Source organism: Macaca mulatta, chromosome 11, assembly GCF_049350105.2.
Source record: "Macaca mulatta isolate MMU2019108-1 chromosome 11, T2T-MMU8v2.0, whole genome shotgun sequence".
In the NCBI taxonomy this organism is placed as follows: domain Eukaryota; kingdom Metazoa; phylum Chordata; class Mammalia; order Primates; family Cercopithecidae; genus Macaca; species Macaca mulatta.
Genome location: NC_133416.1, coordinates 56,261,822 through 56,281,535, shown reverse-complemented (window position 1 = coordinate 56,281,535; position 19,714 = coordinate 56,261,822). Strand labels below are relative to the sequence as shown.

Sequence of the window (19,714 nt, the reverse complement as noted above, 5' to 3'; positions counted from 1 at the left end):
CTGCACTCTAGCCTAGGTGACAGAGAGAAAAAAAAAAAAAGAGTTAGCTAAATAGCTAAATAAGCTCTTTCCAAAGACCCAGAAAGTCCTGGGAACAAAATCGCCCTATCACCCTGAAAGTAGTCTTAGATTAGGCAGGAAGTTTTCTTTCTTCTTTCTTTTCTTTTCTTTCCTTTTTTTTTTATTTTTTTTTATTTATTTTTATTTTTTTTATTTTTTATTTTTTTTTTGAGACGGAGTCTGGCTCTGTCGCCCAGGCTGGAGTGCAGTGGCCAGATCTCTGCTCACTGCAAGCTCCGCCTCCCGGGTTCGCGCAATTCTCCTGCCTCAGCCTCCCGAGCAGCTGGGACTACAGGCGCCCGCCACCTCGCCCGGCTTATTTTTTTTTTTGTATTTTTAGTAGAGACGGGGTTTCACCGTGTTAGCCAGGATGGTCTCGATTTCCTGACCTCGTGATCCGCCCGTCTCGGCCTCCCAAAGTGCTGGGATTACAGGCTTGAGCCACCGCGCCCGGCCATTTTTTTTTACAAAATAAAAACAGGGTTTCACTCTGTCGCCCAGGCTGAAATGCAGTGGTGCCATGATAGTTCACTGTAGCCTCGATTTCCTGCGTTCAAGTGATTCTCCTGCTTCAGCCTCCTGAGTATCTTAGAACTACGGGGACATGCCACCACGTCTTGCTAATTTCATAAATTTTTTGTAGAGATAGGGTCGTCATGTGTTACCCAGGCTGGTCTTTTTTTTTTTTTTTTGAGAGGGAGTTTAGCTCCCAGGTTGGAGTGCAACGGCACGATCTTGGCTCACGGCAAGCTTTGCCTCCTGGGTTGAAGCGATTCTCCTGCCTCAGCCTCCCGAGTAGCTGGGATTACAGGCATGCACCACTACGACCGTCTAATAACGTATTTTTAGTAGAGACGGGGTTCCTCCACGTTGGTCAGGCTGATCTCAAACTGCCGACCTCAGGCGATCCACTTGCCTCAGCCTCCCAAAGTACTGGGATTACCTATGTGAACCACCGCGCCCGGCCCTGTTTAAGTGTTTACTACAAGAACTGCACTGGGTTAAGTTTTGGGGAAGAAAAGAGTGGGGTCAATCAGAAGCCAAATATGGCCGGGCGTGGTTGCTCATGCCTGTAATCCCAACACTTTGGGAGGCCGAGGCGCGCAGATCACAAGGTCAGGAGATTGAGACCATCCTGGCTAACACCGTGAAACCCCGTCTGTACTAAAAACACAAAAAATTAGCCAGGCTTGGTGGCGGGCACCTGTAGTCCCAGCTACTCGGGAGTCTGAGGCAGGAGAATGGCGTAAACCCGGGAGGCGGAGTTTGCAGTGAACCGAGATCGCGCCACTGCACTCCAGCCTGGGCGACAGAGCCAGAGTCCGTGTCTCAAAAAAAAAAAAAAAAAAAAAAGGCAAATATGGGCCTGGCGCGGTGGCTCATGCCTGTAATGACAGCACTTTGGGAGGCGGAGACGGGCAGATCACCTGAGGTCAGGAGTTGGAGACCAGCCAGACCAACATGGAGAAACCCCATCTCTACTAAAAATACAAAATTAGCCAGTCGTGGTGGCTCGCCTGTAATCCTAGCTACTCTGGGAGGCTGAGGCAAGAGAATCGCTTGAACCCGGGAGGCGGAGGTTGCCGTGAGCCAAGATCGCGCCATTGCACTCCTGCCTGGGCAACAAGAGCGAAACTCCATCTCAAAAAAAAAAAAGGCCAAATATGTGTTTCTAATTCTTGAAGAGGAGAAGACAGGAGGAAAAGAGGAAAGACATAAATGAAGGTAAAGTTAAACAATACAAAATATTTAAATAACAACAACTCAAGAGGACAAATATTATGAAACAATGCATATATGGACAATTTTTTGTTTTGTAGAGACAGAGTTTCATTCTTGTTGCCCAGGCTATAGTGCAATGGTATGATCTCAGCTCACTGCAACCTCCAATTCGTGGGTTCCAGTGATTCTCCTGCTTCAGCCTCCCAAGTAGCTGGGATTACAGTCATGCACCACCATGCCTAGCTAATTTTGTATTTTTAGTAGAGACGAGTTTCTCCATGTTGGTCAGGCTAGTCTCGAACTCCCGACCTCAGGTGATTCGCCAGTCTCGGCCTCCCAAAGTGCTTTGATCACAGGCGTGAGCCACCACACCCAGTCTTTTTTGAGACGGAGTTTCGATCTTGTCGCCCAGGCGGGAGTGCAATGGCAGATCTCAGCTCGCTGAAGCCTCCTCCCGTGTTCAAACAATTCTCCTGTCTCAGCCTCCTGAGTAGCTGGGATTACAGGTGCCCACCACCATGCCCAGCTAATTTTTGTATTTTTTAGTAGAGAGGGGGTTTCACACATGTTGGCCAGGGTGGTCCTGAACTCCTGACTGTTGGGAACAGGCCCCCCAAAATCTGGCCATAAACTGGCCCCAAAACTGGCCATAAACAAAATCTCTGCAGCACTGTGACACGTTCATGATGGCCATAACGCCCACCCTGGAAGGTTATGGGTTAAGTGGAATGAGGGCAAGGAACATCTGGCCCACCCAGGGCAGAAAACCGCTTAAAGGCGTTCTTAAATTACAAACAATAGCATGAGTGATCTGTGCCTTAAGAACATGGTCCTGCTGCAGATAACTAGCCCAACTCATCCCTTTATTTTGGCCCATCCCTTTGTTTCCCATAAGGGATACTTCTAGTTAATCTAATATCTATAGAAACAATGCTAATGACTGACTTGCTGTTAATAAATACATGGGTAAATCTCTTTTGGGGGCTCTCAGCTCTCCAGGCTGTGAGATCCCTGATTTCCCACTTCACACCTCTATGTTTCTCTGTGTGTGTGTGTCTTTATTTCCTGTAGTGCCGCTGGATTAGGGTCTCCCTGATCGAGCTGGTCTTGCCACCTGACTTCAGGTAATCCACCTGTCTCTGCCTCCCAAAGTGCTGGGCTTACAGGCGTGAGCCACCGCGCCCAGCCTCATGGCCAATTTTTAACTGCCCACTGAACTATGCAGCTGGATGTTGCTTTAAGAATTTAGAGGAGGTCAGGGCTGTTGGCTCACGCCTATAATCCCTGTACGTTGGGAGGTCAAGGCAGGCCGACAGCTTGAGTCCAGAGTTCAAGACCAGTCTGAGCAACATGGCAGAATCAGCTAAGTGTGCTGGTGCCCGCCTGTGATCCCAGCTGCTCAAGAGGCTGAGATGGGAAGAATACTTGAGCCTGAGAGTTGGAGGCTGCAGTGAGCCGTAATCGCACCACTGCACACCAGTCTGGGCGACAGAGTGAGACCCTGTGTCAAAAATAAATAACTTAAAAAAAAAAACTCCCTTCATCTAAATCCTGTCTACTTCCAAGACTCAACTACACACACATACACACACACACACACACACAAAATCTTGGCCGGAGGCGATGGCTCACGCCTGTAATCCCAACACTTTGGGATGCCAAGGCAGGCGCATCAACTGAGGTTGGGAGTTCAAGACCAGCCTGACCAACATGGAGAAACCACGTCTCTACTAAAAATACAAAATTAGCCGGCGTGGTGGCGCATGCCTGTAATCCAGTTATTTGGGAGGTTGAGGAAGGAGAATCGCTTGAACCCGGGAGGCAGAGGTTGCAGTGAGCCGAAATCACACCATTGCACTGCAGCCTGGGCAATAAGAGGGAAACTCCATCTCAAAAATAAATAAATAAATAAATAAATAAATAAATAAATAAATAAAAGTTGAATCACAACATCTTCCTCTGAAAGGTTGTAGTGATGTTTAAAATGAGATAATAGGCTGGGTGGGTCACGTCTTGTAATCCGAGCACTTTGGGAGTCCCAGCACTTTGAGGGTAGGAGTTCGAGATCAGCCTGGGTAACATGGCTGAGATAACGACTATACAGTGAATGGCACATAGTAAGTGGTTAGCTAATGTTTAACTCAGCCCCACTCTTCAATGATCCTTGTGGGCATTTCTTCACAAAGTTGCAGGGTATTTCTGTAGTCCTCTACAGAAGGACTACAGTCTTTTTCAGTATTTTTCAGTATTTGTTCCAGCACACACTAGGCCTTCCACAAAAATGATTGAGTGAAAACCCCTGGCGGCGGGAAACCGGGGTGGGGGTGTGGGGAGGGGCACCCCAACACAAACACACAGAAAATGCTACTGCAGAACATCGGTTACTGGGCAGAGGTACCTTTCAGAACCCCTAGGGTGCCCTCACATCCTGCCTGGCTGGCCTGATTCAAATGGTTCATTTAACCAAGGTCAAATTAAAATCTTAGCTGCCACTAAAATCCAGGAACCGTCACTTTTCCCAGATGAGAGAGACAGTTGCTCAATTAGAATCAGCAGCGGTAGGCCCAAAAGATCTCGCCTCCTCCACAGGGCGAACCTATCACCGCTCCTCCAGCGATGAGCGGCAGCTCTCTAGGAGCCAATGAGTTCCTCCCCATGGAAGGAACCCGCCCACCCCTTGTGTCGTCACCAGCTCTCTTAAAAAGATGGAACCTCAGCGGCCCTTCCTCGTAGCGAGCCTAGTGGCGGGTGTTTGCGTTGAAACGTGAGCGCGACCCGACCTTAAAGGGGAGGGAGCAAAGGAAGGACAGAGCCCTTTAAAACGAGGCGGGTGGTGCCTGCCCCTTTAAGGGTGGGGCGTCCGGACGACTGTATCTGAGCCCCAGACTGCCCCGAGTTTCTGTTGCAGGCTGCGAGGAAAGGCTCCTAGACTGGGTCCGGGTGCTCGGCGGCGGCGGCTTCCTCCCCGCTTGTCCTCCCCGGGCCCGGAGGCACCCCAGCTCCAGTCATGCTGAGCAGAGTATGGAAGCACCTGACTGCGAAGTGCTATCCGTGCGAGAACAGCTATTCCACGAGAGGATCCGCGAGTGCATTGTGAGTGCGGGGCCCCGGCGAGGAGAAGCGGGGGTTGCGGGAGAGGGGTAGGTTGGGGTCCGAGCCCACCTGGTCTCAGAGCGCCGTCAAACCATGCCTGGGCCAGCGGCGGGCGACGGAGGCCTCCGTCCTAGCAGAAGGGCGGGTGCCCGGCTAGCGATCCCCTAGATGGGATCAGCTGGGTCCCTGAGCGGTAAACAAAGGCCGTCGTTTCCGTTCCTCCCCAACACGCCCCTCCCTGCCCCTCCCTCCCACCCCTCACCCAGCGCGTCTGAGAGCCTGCGGAGTCCGCCTTAGTCTGATAATCGGGGAAGGATGGGTTTGCTTCTCAAACTGGGTTGAGGGCAAACCCAGCTGACGTTGGATGAAGGGGAGAAATCGTCACTCTGAGCTTGATTCCAGAAAAGAGGGGAGGTGTAGGGATGGCAGACGGGAGGAACCTGGGGACTTGGTGGGTCATCTCCTGCTTTGGAAGAAAGGAGTCTTACTAGGGTGGATCCTAATATGTAGAGATGAGGAACAACCAAGTATCCAGGTATTCCCCCGTCTTTCTTCTTTCTCATTAGTGTTTGTTTGAAACCCTGCAAGGCTGGGTTCGCAGCCTCTCAGCCATTCCGGGGTTTCCCCAGTAAGTCGTCCTCCCAGGGCTTCAGAGGGTACCTGGCTGCTGTTCCTTAGGCCATCCCTGCCACTTAGAGCGACAGCTGAACCTGCCGCAGAGAAGTGGACTCCTCAATTCTGGGGTAGGGGTACGCAGTGGAGCTTAGGGAGTCATATCTTCTTCAGCCTTGCTTTGAATTCTCACCTCTCTCCTTTCTCCTCTGTTTCCTTCCCCAGAGCTCCCCAGAGCAACCCTCATCTCCACATAGTAAATGGAAAGGGAATGGTTTGGGAAAACAGAAAGAAATGTTAGTAAGTGGGGGAACCCAGTGTGGGGGTCATTCCCTTCATTTTTCTCAGGCTGGGCTCTAGCCAGCCCTGGGCAGCCTATTGGAGGTAGGGTAAATTGAGCCAGGACATAATTAGGTCTGCTCTTATCTGTGAGGACAGAAAAGTATATTAGTCTGAGTGTGCAACTCCAGTAGAAGTTTGCTTTCGGCAAGCGTTCCTTGTGTGTTTCTTGGTGGACAGTCCACATGGTGGGTTGGGCATATTGCAGAGGCACAGCCAGGTCTTGAGACAGTGTCAGGCAGGAGGCTCACATTCCTAGAGAACAGGGAGGAATGAGACCTTGGACAGAAGCAGCCTCCTGGATGTCTCCCCCATCCTTTAGTCCCATGAGCTGAGAACATCAGTGCTGGCTAAGGGTAGCCTGAAGATTTATGGTGCCTCCCCCACCTGGCTCTCATCCAGGGGCTGGAGCGCAACCTAGCCTCTTGGAACTGCGTGGAACTCCAGCCTGACCTTTTGAGCCCTCCCACCTTCCTGGCTATTATGCAAGCCCAGGGCAGAACACAGGCTATAAAAATCTTGCAGCTGCAATCTGAGTGGCTCCTTCTATTCTGCTTCCCTAATGTCAAAAGCTATGACTTTGTTCTGGATCGATGGCTCTCCTGCGTCTCTGTGGATTCTTCCCTCCTTGTATAGGTAGCTGTATGTGTATTCCCTGTGGGGTCAGCCCTTTCTGGAGACTGGAAGACCCATGAGACTGATCCTGTCTTCTTGGCATATCTCAAACACAATAACTTCTTTTCTTGATACTCTCTGGCCTTTTTTTTTTTTTTTTTTTTTTTTTTGTGAGACCTAGTCTCACTCTGTTGCCCAGGCTGGAGTGCAGTGGCGTGATCTTTGCTCACTGCAACCTCCACCTCCCAGGTTCTAGTGATTCTTGTGCCTCAGCCTCCCGAGTAGGTGGGATTACAGGCACCTGCCACCACACACAGCCTTTTTTTTTTTTTTTTTTTTTTTTTGAGACTGAGTCTCTGTCGCCAGGCTGGAGTAAAGTGGCACAATTTTGGCTCGCTGCAACCTCTGCCTCCTGGGTTCAAGCAATTCTCCTGCCTCAGCCTCTCGAGTAGCTGAGACTACAGGTGCATACCACCACGCCTGGCTAATTTTTGTATTTTTAGTAGAGATGGGGTTTCGCCATGTTGGCCAGGATGGCCTCGATCTCTTGACCACGTGATCCTCCCGCATTGGCCTCCAAAAGTGCTGGGATTATAGGCATTAGCCACTGCGCCCAGCCAATTTTTGTAATTTGTTTGTTTGTTTGTTTTTGAGACGGAGTCTTGCTCTGTCACCCAGGCTAGAGTGCAGTGGTGCGATCACGGCTCACTGCAACCTCCACTGAATTCAAGTGATTCTCCTGCCTCAGCCTCCTAAGTAGCTGGGATTATAGGCACGTACCGCCACACCCAGCTAATTTTTGTATTTTTAGTAGAGACGGGGGGGTTCCACCGTGTTGGTCAGGCTGGTCTCGAACTCCTGACCTCATGATCCTCCTACCTCGGCCTGCCAAAGTACTGGGATTACAGGCGTGAGCCACCGCGCTCAGCCCAATTTTTGTATTTTTAGTAAAGACAGGGTTTCACCATGTTGGCCAGGCTGGTCTCCAACTCCTGATGTCAATTGATTCACCTGCCTTGGCCTCCCAAAGTGCTGGGATTACAGGCGTGAGCCACTGTGCCTGGCCAAGACTCTCTGTTCTTGATTATAGAGCCAAGCTGGCCAATGGCTCCTCCTCTGGGCAGTAGAAGCTTACTTGGAATAGAGTAGGAATGAATATGCAGATTAACGTGGCCGAGTTCCGCCATCACTGTCACTTGACAGTCTAGCCAGCTCTAGAAACACTAGATATTGGGCCCTAGCTAAAGCCCACTGTTAGGGGTAGAGGATTAAATGAGGCTCTGGTTTGGCCCAGCAGACCTGATCTTTCAGGCCCCTGAATAAGCATGGAATAGAAGTTGTGACTTCGTCTAGAAACATGACACCTACTTTGGGTCAAGGCACCAGTGTGGGTGGAGGTAGGAGGGTAGGGTAGTGATGGGGTGCCAGGACAATGCAGACGTCTTCCTCCCCTCAAACCTGCTTCCCTATCCAATAATGTGCTCCAAGTAAATTCCCTCTGGTTCTGTAACTGGTTTGAAATATGTGTGCTTGTGCATTTCTAGGAGTTTTCTTTGCCCATTTACCAACCAGAGTTGGGCTGAAGCTATTTTCTCCCAGTGAAGTTCTTGTAGGGCTGGGCATGGTGCTGTTTCCCCAGGTGCATGGGGCAGCCCCTGTCTGGCCCTTCTTCGAGGTCCCTGGGGCTCTGACTAGAAGGAAGTACCTGGGGGATCAGAACAGAACATACTTCCAGATGGAACCCCTGGAAGTATGGAGCCTTATCTTAAGGAAGTAATGGCCATGGAATTAACAGAGAGGCCCTTGGCTGTGGAATGTGCTAAAGGTTAGAGCTTCTCATCCCAGCTCACATTCTGCTACAGATCTCAACACTTCTGTTTGCAACACTGTACATCCTCTGCCACATCTTCCTGACCCGCTTTAAGAAGCCTGCTGAGTTCACCACAGGTACTGTGATTTCCCTCCCTCCTGCCAGAGTTCCAGTTGCCATGGACCAGCCTCAGGGGAATGGGCCTATGGCGCCCACTGGGAAAGGAGCAGTGGCTGTGTGGGGCTGTTCTGGAGCCTTTGCCTCTTCAGCCTCCCTTTCTGCACAGACAGGGGCAAGGGCAGCTAGATGGAAGTGTCTTCTGGGCAAGTCATATAACATTTCTGATCTTCAGTTTCATCCTACAAAATGGGCATAGTGATGTCTACCTACTCCATTGTGTGGACCAAAGGAGATGGTTAATGTGAAAGTCCTTTGTGAACCTGAAGTGAGCAACTGCCGGGTGAATGTCATTACGGGCACAGTCTCTGTGTCATCTCCTCTCCTAGTGCTCCCACAGCCAGGACCAGAGACCTCCCTGATGACTGGGGCACCTGGTGATGGTGGCCTTTCTCTTTATGGGGAGCCTGAGTATGCTCAGATTGCAACTTTCCTTCCCTAGACATTGTGTAATTGGAGGTGGGGGCACACTTGCCCCAGTTTCTAGCCCCAGCCTTTCCTCCTCTCAGGATGGCTCAGGATGAGTCCCCACCCAACAAGGCAGCTACCCTAAAGTAATTCCCTTGGGGACCTTCTCTGTGAATCTCCCTTCCCCCTCCTCTCTTTTCCCTTTCCTAGACCCAGCCACTGATGTAACCAACCTCACAGACTAGTTGTTTATTATATTAATATTTTGAGCATATAAAGAGGAACCTGCGATGGGAGAGATCTAGGGAGGAGGAAAGAAGTATAGGAAAGTCTGGCCTGTATTCTCTTCACCTGGGACCACTGATTTTTAAGCTGCCACCATGGCTGGAGAATAGGCTATGGAGTTCATAATGTGTGGTCTCCTGGAGCCTTCTGTTCAGCTCTGCCTTCTTTGAGGGGGCAGGGATGGGGCGGGGAGCACATTGTAATACTTACGGCCTCAGAGCTGCCCCCTGATGTCCTGCCTCTTCCCCGTGCCTCTGTCTCTTACAGTGGATGATGCAGATGCCACAGTCAACAAGATTGCGTAAGTGTCCCTGCCTCAGCACCTAACACCAGTGGTCTTTAGGAACTGGGATCTAGGGAGGCCTAGAGCTGGAGGGAGAAGGGGGAAGTCTCACACGGTGAAGAGAGAGTTTCTGTTTCCACCCCATTTCTGGTTTCCGGCTTTACCTCACCCTGGGGACGCTCAGAAAAGCTGCTGTTCCTGTCTTCCTGGTTAGGCCAGGAGCTTGTGGGAGCCTCATGGCCAGGAACATCCACTGGGGCCTGAGTCACCGGAAATGGCTCCAGCTTGGCTTCACCTCCCAGTGACCAGAGTGGGGATGCAGATTGATAGAAAAAGAGCAGGGTGTGGGGAAGATGGGAACCCCTGAGGAAGGGGCATGCTTGGTTCTGAGAGGAAGGCCCATATTCCAGGCTGCCAATGTTCACTAGCACATACAGAGAAAGAGAGAGAGATGACTCCTCTGAGTTAGTAGATCAGAAGGTAGCCCTCCACCCTTGATGGACCAACGAGATAGAAGTGCCCCTCTTCAGTGTATGCAGCCCAGGGCCTAGACCTTGGCTATGAAGCTAGGTTTCAGTTTCCCCTTGTCCTCCTTTGCCCTCATGCCTTTGTGCAGGGCATAGCCACATAGGATGACCCTGTGCTTATCTGGGCAAAAAGAGGTAAGCTCAGAAATCCATATCCCTGAGCAAAGAAGAGAAGCCAGGCCCCCTAGCTTTGGCATCATACCTGGCATAACTTATAGGCATGTATGGGAGGACCACATTCCTGGGGACAGCCTGGGTATGTGACATGGCAGGTGACGGGCTTCCCATGAATGCCCGAAGCTGTGCCCATCCCATGAGCTGGGGCTTCCCTGGAGGTAAAGGGCTAGAGCGAGCCGGCAGTGGGTAGAACCCCAGCTGGACGGCTCCTTCCTTAGCTCTGTCATTGCTACAGCTGGTTCTGGAAGCCACAGGTGCCCTCAGGACAAATGGAACTTCTCCAGCACAGTGTAGTGAGTGCTGAGCTAAGCAAGGACACTCTCCCCTTCTCTGCCCAGGCTCGAGCTGTGCACCTTTACCCTGGCAATTGCCCTGGGTGCTGTCCTGCTCCTGCCCTTCTCCATCATCAGCAATGAGGTGCTACTCTCCTTGCCTCGGAACTACTACATCCAGTGGCTCAACGGCTCCCTCATCCATGGTTTGTGGCTCCTAGAGGCGGCTTGGGGTGGGGATAGGGAGCAGAGAGCAGATAGAGTCGGGCAGACTCAGGCAGCCGTGGGCCAATCAGTCATGTGTCGCACCTTCCCTCTCCGCTTCTCCTGCAAATGGTCAGTCTCCTGTCGGTTGCCCCTCCCTTTACTGACCATCTCTGCTTTTCCTTTTTTGCTCTAGGCCTCTGGAACCTTGTTTTTCTCTTCTCCAACCTGTCCCTCATCTTCCTCATGCCCTTTGCATATTTCTTCACTGAGTCCGAGGGCTTTGCTGGCTCCAGAAAGGTAAGTAGGGGATATGTATGCAGGCAGGAAACGGAATTCCACACACATGGTTCAACTGAAGAGATTTTAATAAAGAGGCTATTTGCAGAGGTTTAGTTAAAGGAAGTTTGAGGCTCTAGTGACAGTAGGAAGTCATTACCACCCTCAGGCCTGTAGAGACAAAGGGAGGAAATAGTTTCTAGAACCCACTAATAGCTGAAACCAGGGATGTGAAGCTGCCCAGAGAGGAGCTGTTGTCTTTGTGTCATAATTACTGCCAAAACCATGGTGGCAGACGTGGGAGGACTCACAGGAAACATACCCTCACCTCTTTTCCACCTTCCATTCTCCTGTTGGATGCGAAACTAGAGGGCAAAGAGCTTGTGGGATGCAGACCTCAGAGGTCAGCCTCCCGGAGCAGACAACGACAAGGAATGGGTCTGGGAAAAGGAGATGCAAATGAAGAGCACCTGGTATGTGGGGTGACCTTAGACTGGGGAGTGGGAAGACAGAGCAACTTAGCAGAATAAGAGGAAAACCCTCTCTCTTATCTCCTGAATCCAGACCTCTCTGGTTCCCGCAGGCTGGCCACCATCTCTGATGTCTTTCCATCCCCACACTGCCCGATGTTAACCTCCTTCACCTGTTGCCTCCTTCCGTAGGGTGTCCTGGGCCGGGTCTATGAGACAGTGGTGATGTTGATGCTCCTCACTCTGCTGGTGCTAGGTATGGTGTGGGTGGCGTCAGCCATTGTGGATAACAACAAGGCCAGCAGAGAGTCACTCTATGGTGAGTGGCCCAGCTTCCTCCAGGCTGTGTGGACATGGCTTTTGGCCCATGTCCACCTGCCTGGAAAGACTATAACCTACTAAAGTGGAAAAGGTTGGCACCTTCTCCCTTTGACTGAAGTTTCAAACTGATAGACATCTGGCCAAATCCAATCTGCAGAAATGTTTCATTGGCCTATGCAATGGTTTTTAAAATATGTATTATTCAGTTGCTAACATTTTAAATTGGGAGGTTTCATATTAACATCTAGCTATCTAACTTTGCTTGACAAGGAGAAGATCTGGCTACATTAGTCCCTGGTGATGGAGGCCAAATAGCAGTTATACCCTTTAGTTAGGGGTTAGGATCTCCAGTTTGTTATAGGCCCTGCCATTCCCTCTTCTGCTGATGCTGGCCAGCTTTCTTCATTTGTATTACTTGCCTAACAGCTGTGGGGACTGTGCCCTTGTCTAGACTCTGAGGCCTGTCAGCCTCCAGTAAGCAAGAAGAGATGAGCTGACATCCTCTTTTTTTTTTATCCTTAGACTTCTGGGAGTACTATCTCCCCTACCTCTACTCATGCATCTCCTTCCTTGGGGTTCTGCTACTCCTGGGTGAGTGTACAGGGTCTGGGAGGGAATGGGTAGGGTCCTTGGACCAGAGTAACCAGGCTGGAAGGAGGGGGAATGGAGGGGCATGTTAGGCAAGGGGTGGAGAGCAGGGTCTGGCAGGTGACTGGCTCTTGTTCTCACAGTGTGTACTCCACTGGGTCTCGCCCGCATGTTCTCCGTCACTGGGAAGCTGCTGGTCAAGCCCCGGGTATGTGGTATTCCTTGCTCTTTGATCCTGCAGGGTGAGCTTCCTGCAGAGCTGGAACCAAACAATGAAACAACCCTATGGTTGTGTAGTGCACAACTTGCAGAGGGCTGCAGCCTTTGTTGGTTCCTGTATCCTGTACCCCTATCATGCAGAGCTGGTCACCAGACATGCAGGGCAGAATACAGGGCAATTGGGAGGGACTGAGCAAAGCTGCGGGCCACAGGGTGGTGAATGAGGGTTTGGGGGAGGCCTGAGACTACGGAGCCCTGGGAAGAACAGGGTTCTCCTGGGGCCTTTGGTCAGGGAGCCTCTGAAAAAAGTTAGTCTCTTCCTTTCCCCTGCCCCAAGTTGCTGGAAGACCTGGAGGAGCAGCTGTACTGCTCAGCCTTTGAGGAGGCAGCCCTGACCCGCAGGATCTGTAGTGAGTTGCAGTTCTTCCCTGATGGGGTGGTGGGCTTGGCCTGGGCAGAGACTGCCCAACTTGGGAGCAACACCATCTTCTCTGCCCTCAGATCCTACTTCCTGCTGGCTGCCTTTAGACATGGAGCTGCTACACAGACAGCTCCTGGCTCTGCAGACACAGAGGGTCCTGCTGGGTATGTGGGTTGGTAGGGCTTGGGATACCTGGGTTTCCCCAAGGAGAGTAGCCCCTGGTTCCAGGTGCTTGCTGACAGCCTCCCATCCCTGCACAGAGAAGCGGCGGAAGGCTTCAGCCTGGCAACGGAACCTGGGCTACCCCCTGGCTATGCTGTGCTTGCTGGTGCTGACGGTGGGTATACCAGCCCTAGAGGTGGGGAGTAGACTCTCAGTACTCGAGGCCTTCTCAGGGAGAGGGGAGGCGATGAGGGGACCTGGTTATCATCAGTAATAGTGGTTGCTTCTCACTGAGTGCCTGCTTTTATGTCCTGCCTGTGCTGAACACAAATGTTGAGCACATCAACCCTCATTTTGTAGATGAAGAGACAGAGTTGAGTGACTTGCCCAGGGTCACACAGGGCCAGTGAGTAGTTGTGCAGGTTTGCCCTGGCATGAGAATAAGCAGTCGATTCCCCTATGGACTCAAGAATATATCTTATCAGTTGGAGGAAGAGAGATGCCTTTTCCTATTTATCCTTTTTGCAATCCATCCACCTAGAGGAGATGTATCTTATAATGTCCTCAAAGGCACTCTGTTGCTAATAACAGCTTTGATGAGGTCCCATACAGCTCATTGGAAGTGGAGCTAGTCTTGGAAACTGGAAATGTTGGACCAGAGTCTCTGCCCATTCCTTTAGCTCTGGGTCGAGCTGTGGTCTGGGGTAGGATGGGAGTCTGAGCTTGCCTCACACAGGGCCTGTCTGTGCTCATTGTGGCCATCCACATCCTGGAGCTGCTCATCGATGAGGCTGCCATGCCCCGAGGCATGCAGGTACCAGGCTGCCCTCCCACCATATCCTTTGGGGAGGGCCTAAGAACAGCTGGGGAGAGGAGGCAGAAGCTGAGGACAGTGGGAAGGCTGGGTGCCGGGTAGTGCTGATGGTGGGGAATGCTCACAGTGACACTGCCCCACTCCTCAGGGTGCCTCCTTAGGCCAGGTCTCCTTCTCCAAGCTGGGCTCCTTTGGTGCCGTCGTTCAGGTTGTACTCATCTTGTATCCTTCTGGAATACAAAAACCTGTCTCCTGGGACTCTAGACAGCACTTCTTGGACTTTGTCTCCTTTGGGACTCTGAGCAACACTGATGGGAAATGGGACAAGTTTTCATCAACCTCGGGTTCAGAAAGAAGGAAAATACTTAATTTTGAAAGGAGAGCTGGTGGTTCAGTAGAATCTGATCAGAAGAAAATAAAAAAGAGGCCGGATGCAGTGGCTCACACAGTGCTAATCCTAGCACTTTGGGAGGCTGAGGCGGGTGGATTTCTTGAGCTTAGGATTTCAAGACCAGCCTGAGCAACATGGTGAAACCCGGTCTCTACAAAAAATACAAAAACTTAGCCGGGCGTGGTGGTGCATGCTTGCATTCCCAGTTATGTGGGAGGCTGATGTGGGAAGATCGCTTGAGCCCAGAAGGTCAAGGCTGCAGTGAGCTGAAATCGCACCACTGCACTCCAGCCTGGGTGACAAAGTGAGATCCTGTCTCAAAAATAAATAAATAAAAATAAATAAATAAATAAATAAGAAGTGGGCTGAGAGAGAGCTCTGTTCCCTTTGAGATGAGTTATTAATTCTTAGGAGCCAGCCAGTTCTTCCTTAATGCAGTGGCAGTTACCTAATGGTGTCCTCAGTTGTGGGCTTCTATAGCTCTCCACTCTTCCGGAGCCTGCGGCCCAGATGGCATGACACCGCCATGACGCAGGTAGCTGGGAGGGAGTAAGGGAAGCCTCCTGTGGGGTGTGGATGGGCACTAGGTGCCTGCAGCTCTTCCACCCTCACCACTCCTTTCCCTGTTTCCACCCAGATAATTGGGAACTGTGTCTGTCTCCTGGTCCTAAGCTCAGCACTTCCTGTCTTCTCTCGAACCCTAGGTAAGTATTGAAAGGAGGAAATAAAGGAATTGGATTTTTTTGAGTACTTACTGATGTAAAGCAGGCACTTTATATACATGCTTCCTCTAATTCCCACAACAAACCCGTGAGTAGGTATTATCCGCATTATACAGATGAGGAAAGCGAGGCTCTGTAAAGTGCCTACACTGAGCTTCAGGGTACTGTTGCTGCAAAGTACATACTTTTTACATTTGCTACTGCCTCTCTCATTTACTTCTACTTTTGGTCGGGGAGCACACTTTTTTCTAAATCTTTCTCCTGGGTGAGTAATCTAGTAAATGTTCCTGTTTGAAAGATGATAAACAGAGAAGCTACCTGATTGACCCAGATTATACAGCTAGTTTGAGGCAACGTCAAGTCAGTCTAGGACCCTTGTCTCCTGAACCCCAGGCTAGTGCTTTCTCTACACTGGGGTGTCAGATAATATACTCATTCCTTCTCCTGCCTTAAGAGCTATATCTATAATTAACTGGTTAAAAAGTTCAAGAGTGGCTGGGCGCAGTGACTCATGCCTGTAATCCCAGCACTTTGGGAGGCCGAGGCGGACGGATCACCTGAGGTTGGGATTTCGAGACCAGCTTGACCAACATGGAGAAACCCCGTCTCTACTAAAAATACAAAATTAGCCAGGCGTGGTGGCGCATGCCTGTAGTCCCAGCTACTCAGGAAGCTGAGGCAGGAGAATCACTTGAACCCAGGAGGCAAAGGTTGCAGTGAGCTGAGCTCGTGCCATGCACTCCAGCCTGGGCAACAAGAGCAAATCTTCATCTCAAAAAAAAAAAAAAAAAAAGTTTGAGAATGTAACTAGTTGACCCCAAGGTAGTATGTGAGCTGCAGAGGTAACAACCGCCCTCCTACCTCCCCCTAAATACCACATCACTCTGTGTGTTTTATATGTGATTTCATATTTAAATCGGTTCTGGGGCCAGGCCTGGTGGCTCACGTCTGTAATCCCACACTTTGGGAGGCCAAGGTGGACGGATCGGCTTGAGGCCAGGAGTTTAAGACCAGCCTAGCCAAAATGGTGAAACCCCATCTTTATGAAAAATTTAAAAATTAGCCAGGTATGGTGGCACATGCCCGTAATCCCAGCTGGGGCGTGAGAATTGCTGAGCTTGGGAGGTGGCTGAGGCATGAGAATTGCTTGAGCTTGGGAGGTGGAGGTTGCAGCGAGCCAAGATGGTACCACTGCACTCCAGCCTGGGTGACAGAGCAAGAGTCTGTCTCAGAACAAAAAAAAAAGAAATCAGCTGTGATCCAGGCACAGTGGTTCACGCCTGTAATCCCAGCACTTTGGGAGGCCAAGGTGGGAGGAGCACTTGAGGCCAGGAGTCCTAGACCAGCTTGAGCAACATAGTGAGACCCCATCTCTACCCCAAAAAAAAAAGTGTTTTTTTTTTTTTTTAAATTAGCACACCTATAGTCCTAGCTATGTGTGAGACGGAGGCAGGAGGATTGCTTGGGCCCAGGAGTTTGAAGCTGCAGTGAACTAAGATTGTGCAACTGCACTCCAACCTGGGCAACAGAGCAAGACCCTGTCTTAAGACAAAACCAAATTAAACAAAACAAAAAACAGCTCTGTTTAATTCTTAACGTTATATTATTTCCACTCTACCATTTGTATTTATGCCAGGAGAATTTGTAAGACAGTAGGCTTGTGGGTCTTCCAGTTAGTTCCTTTAGGTTGGATGCAGGTAAGAATATTTACAGGTGGGGAGCAGAGTTTTTTGATTTATGATAGTATTATGAGGAGCCCAGTAAATGTTAGAATAGTGCCTGGCAGAGACAGTGCTTTATGTGTGTTGTCTCATATAATTCTTAGGAAACTGAGGCACAGAAAATTTAAGGAAATTGCCCCAGATCACACAGCTAGTTAGGGGTGGAGTTGGGATATCAACCAAAGCAGCCTGATCAGTCTGAGCGCTCAGCAACCACACTGTTCTGTCTACTAAAAAAACTTGGTGAACTGCTTGTTCCAGGCCCAGGAACAAGTAGTAGGCCCTGGGAGTTCCTGGGAACACCAGTAGCCAGAGGAGGCCCTCACTGGAGGAGAAGATACCAGACTCTGGAAGCGAAGCTGAAGCAAGCCTAGCTGCTGACACTTTGAACAGTCCCGAACTGCTAGTCAGCTTGCCAAGTAGAATTGGGAGAGGCCAACCTATCAGTTGCAGTGTTGAAATGTGGCCACCAGGAGGCAGCACAAAGTTGGACTGGTAGCAGAAAAGGGCCTGGAGAGCCCACCTCTCATCCTGGCCTTTGTACTTCAGGGCTCACTCGCTTTGACCTGCTGGGTGACTTTGGACGCTTCAACTGGCTGGGCAATTTCTACATTGTGTTCCTCTACAACGCAGCCTTTGCAGGCCTCACTACACTCTGTCTGGTGAAGACCTTCACTGCAGCTGTGCGGGCAGAGCTGATCCGGGCCTTCGGTGAGAGGGAGTGAGGGTGCAGGCTGTTGGGGGGTGGTAGTTATCTAGGACACTCTGGATCACGGGTCACCCCGTCACCCCAGCAGGGGAGAGGGTGTGCTTCCTGCTTTGTGGGTAACATACCTCATCCACACATTCTGTGGCTTAGTTGTCTGGTCCCTAACGGAATGGACCTTTGACCTGCTTTTGACTGCCCATCTCCTCCTCTTCTCCAGGGTTGGACAGACTGCCACTGCCCGTCTCTGGTTTCCCCCGGGCATCTAGGAAGACCCAGCACCAGTGACCTCCAGCTGGGGGTGGGAGGGAGAAAACTGGACACTGCCATCTGCTGCCTAGGCCTGGAGGGAAGCCCAAGGCTAGCTGGACCTCAGGACCTGGAATCTGAGAGGGTGGGTGGCAGAGGGGAGCAGAGCCATCTGCACTGTTGCATAATCTGAGCCAGAGTTTGGGACCAGGACCTCCTGCTTTTCCATACTTAACTGTGGCCTCAGCATGGGGTAGAGCTGGGTGACTGGGTCTAGCCCCTGGTCCCAAATCTGTTTACACATCAATCTGCCTCACTGCTGTTCTGGGCCATGCCCATAGCCATGTTTACATGATTTGATGTGCAATAGGGTGGGGTGGGGGCAGGGAAAGGACTGGGCCAGGCCAGGCTTGGGAGATAGATTGTTTCCCTTGCTTCTGGCCCAGCAGAGCCTAAGCACTGTGCTATCCTGGAGGGGCTTTGGACCACCTGAAAGACTAAGGGGATAGGAGGAGGCTTCACCCATCAGCAATAAAGTTGATCCCAGGATTTGCTTTGTTTTTTTAAAGCGCCTGTCTCTGTGTATATTTGAACAGCCTTGCTCCCACCAGTCCTGAGTCTGCCCAGTAAGAGAAGCAGAGGGGTCCTGCCCACCATCCTTTTCCTTCCCCTTCATCTATATTACTAGCATCCTTTGGGGACTTGGATCTGGTGTTAGGCCATGCAGTTGGGCAGTGGAAAACTCCTCCATCCTCAGCCTTGCTTAAAGCTGGCTTGTCCCCTGACTCCTTATATCCATGGCCTTAGGACATGGGCATAGGAGTAGGATAACCTCCCCGGGTACACTCACACCTTCAGCCCTATCCTCCCTGGCTTAACTATTGGATATAGAGTAAAATAAGTGGCTGGCTGACAAGGATTTTCATTTCCTACCTGAGAGAAGAACCTAGCTTTTTACTAGAGGCCATCAGTTTCTTGAAAAGCCCATGTGCTATGCTGGTGGTAAGAGCACAAAACTTAAAGTTATACAGATTGTGTATTGCACAAGTTCCAGGGACACCATTCACCTCATAGTCATTGTATGGATAGTTACTATGATAGTTTTCTCATAAAAGTCAGGCATCTTGAGGAAGGGGTGCTTTTTTCTTTTCTTTTTTCTCTTGTGAGACAAGATCTGGCTCTATCACCCAGGCTGGAGTGCAGTGGTATAGTCTCAGCTCACTGCAACCTCCGCATTCTGGGCTCAAGCCATTCTTCCAGCTCGGCCTCCAGAATAGCTAGGACAACAAACACATGCTACCATGCCTGGCTAATTTTTGTATTTTTAGTAGAGATGGGGTTTTGCCATGTTGCCTAGGCTGGTCTTGAACTCCTGAGCTCAAGCGATCCACCTGCCTTGGCCTCCCAAAATGATGAGATTACAGGGGTGAGCCACAACACCCAGACATCTTTTTGGGGGGGGCTCACTGTGTCACCCAGATTAGTGTGCAGTGGCATGATCTTAGATCACTACAACCTTGAACTCTTGGACCCAAGTGATCCTCCTTCCTCAGCCTCCTGAGTACCTAAGACTACAGGCATGTACCACCATCCCCCACTAATTAATTTTTTTTTTTGAAATGGGGTCTCACTATATTGACCAGGTTGGTCTTCAACTCATGGCCTCAAGCAGTCTTTGCCTCAGCCTCCCAAAGTGTTGGGATTACAGGAGTGAGCCACTGTGCCTGGCCTGGTTTTTTTCTAATGTACGCTAAGTTGCTATGAGTACTAGCCATAGAGTGGGGTTAGGGGAGAGTGAGTATGAAACACAAAGTGTAGATTCCACAAATACTTGCAGAGCACCCTTCTGTAGAGTAGGCACTTAACCTTGGAGATACATGATAAATATGTGTGTGCTTAAGATTGCTTTGTCTAGTAAGGTGCCAAATAATTCTAATACTGTTCTACCACTGCAGTTAAGTACTGGTTCTTGAGGGAACACAGGTGGGCAGTGTTGGGACATCAAGGAAGGCTTCTTGAAGAAATGACTTCTGAACAAAAGAAATTGGATGTGGTGCCTCTGAGATG

General features: G+C 50.5%; 1 protein-coding gene and 3 long non-coding RNA genes across 14 annotated transcripts; 1 reads left to right on the top strand and 3 right to left on the bottom strand.

Moving 5' to 3' along the window:
- Window positions 1-4,508: 4,508 nt before the first annotated feature.
- On the top strand, window positions 4,509-18,212 carry LMBR1L (limb development membrane protein 1 like). 11 transcript variants are annotated; one of them, XM_077952812.1, is made up of 18 exons: window positions 4,512-4,875; window positions 8,304-8,388; window positions 8,604-8,805; window positions 9,389-9,422; window positions 10,447-10,586; window positions 10,781-10,884; window positions 11,526-11,652; window positions 12,177-12,245; window positions 12,386-12,450; window positions 12,799-12,871; window positions 12,963-13,046; window positions 13,143-13,219; window positions 13,781-13,858; window positions 14,007-14,080; window positions 14,694-14,784; window positions 14,887-14,953; window positions 17,242-17,403; window positions 17,619-18,196. In XM_077952812.1, the coding sequence occupies exons 3-18, from the start codon at window positions 8,664-8,666 to the stop codon at window positions 17,684-17,686; spliced, it is 1,455 nt and encodes a 484-aa protein (XP_077808938.1). In that variant the 5' UTR covers window positions 4,512-4,875; window positions 8,304-8,388; window positions 8,604-8,663; the 3' UTR covers window positions 17,687-18,196.
- Window positions 4,669-16,933, bottom strand: LOC144332839 (uncharacterized). Its single transcript, XR_013401024.1, has 2 exons — window positions 16,169-16,933; window positions 4,669-6,579 (listed from the first exon to the last, which is right to left on the bottom strand). It is a non-coding gene; the product is annotated as an uncharacterized LOC144332839 (long non-coding RNA).
- On the bottom strand, window positions 6,701-8,318 carry LOC144332837 (uncharacterized). Its single transcript, XR_013401022.1, has 2 exons — window positions 7,339-8,318; window positions 6,701-7,026 (listed from the first exon to the last, which is right to left on the bottom strand). It is a non-coding gene; the product is annotated as an uncharacterized LOC144332837 (long non-coding RNA).
- On the bottom strand, window positions 10,935-14,166 carry LOC144332838 (uncharacterized). Its single transcript, XR_013401023.1, has 2 exons — window positions 13,984-14,166; window positions 10,935-12,501 (listed from the first exon to the last, which is right to left on the bottom strand). It is a non-coding gene; the product is annotated as an uncharacterized LOC144332838 (long non-coding RNA).
- Window positions 18,213-19,714: the final 1,502 nt, after the last annotated feature.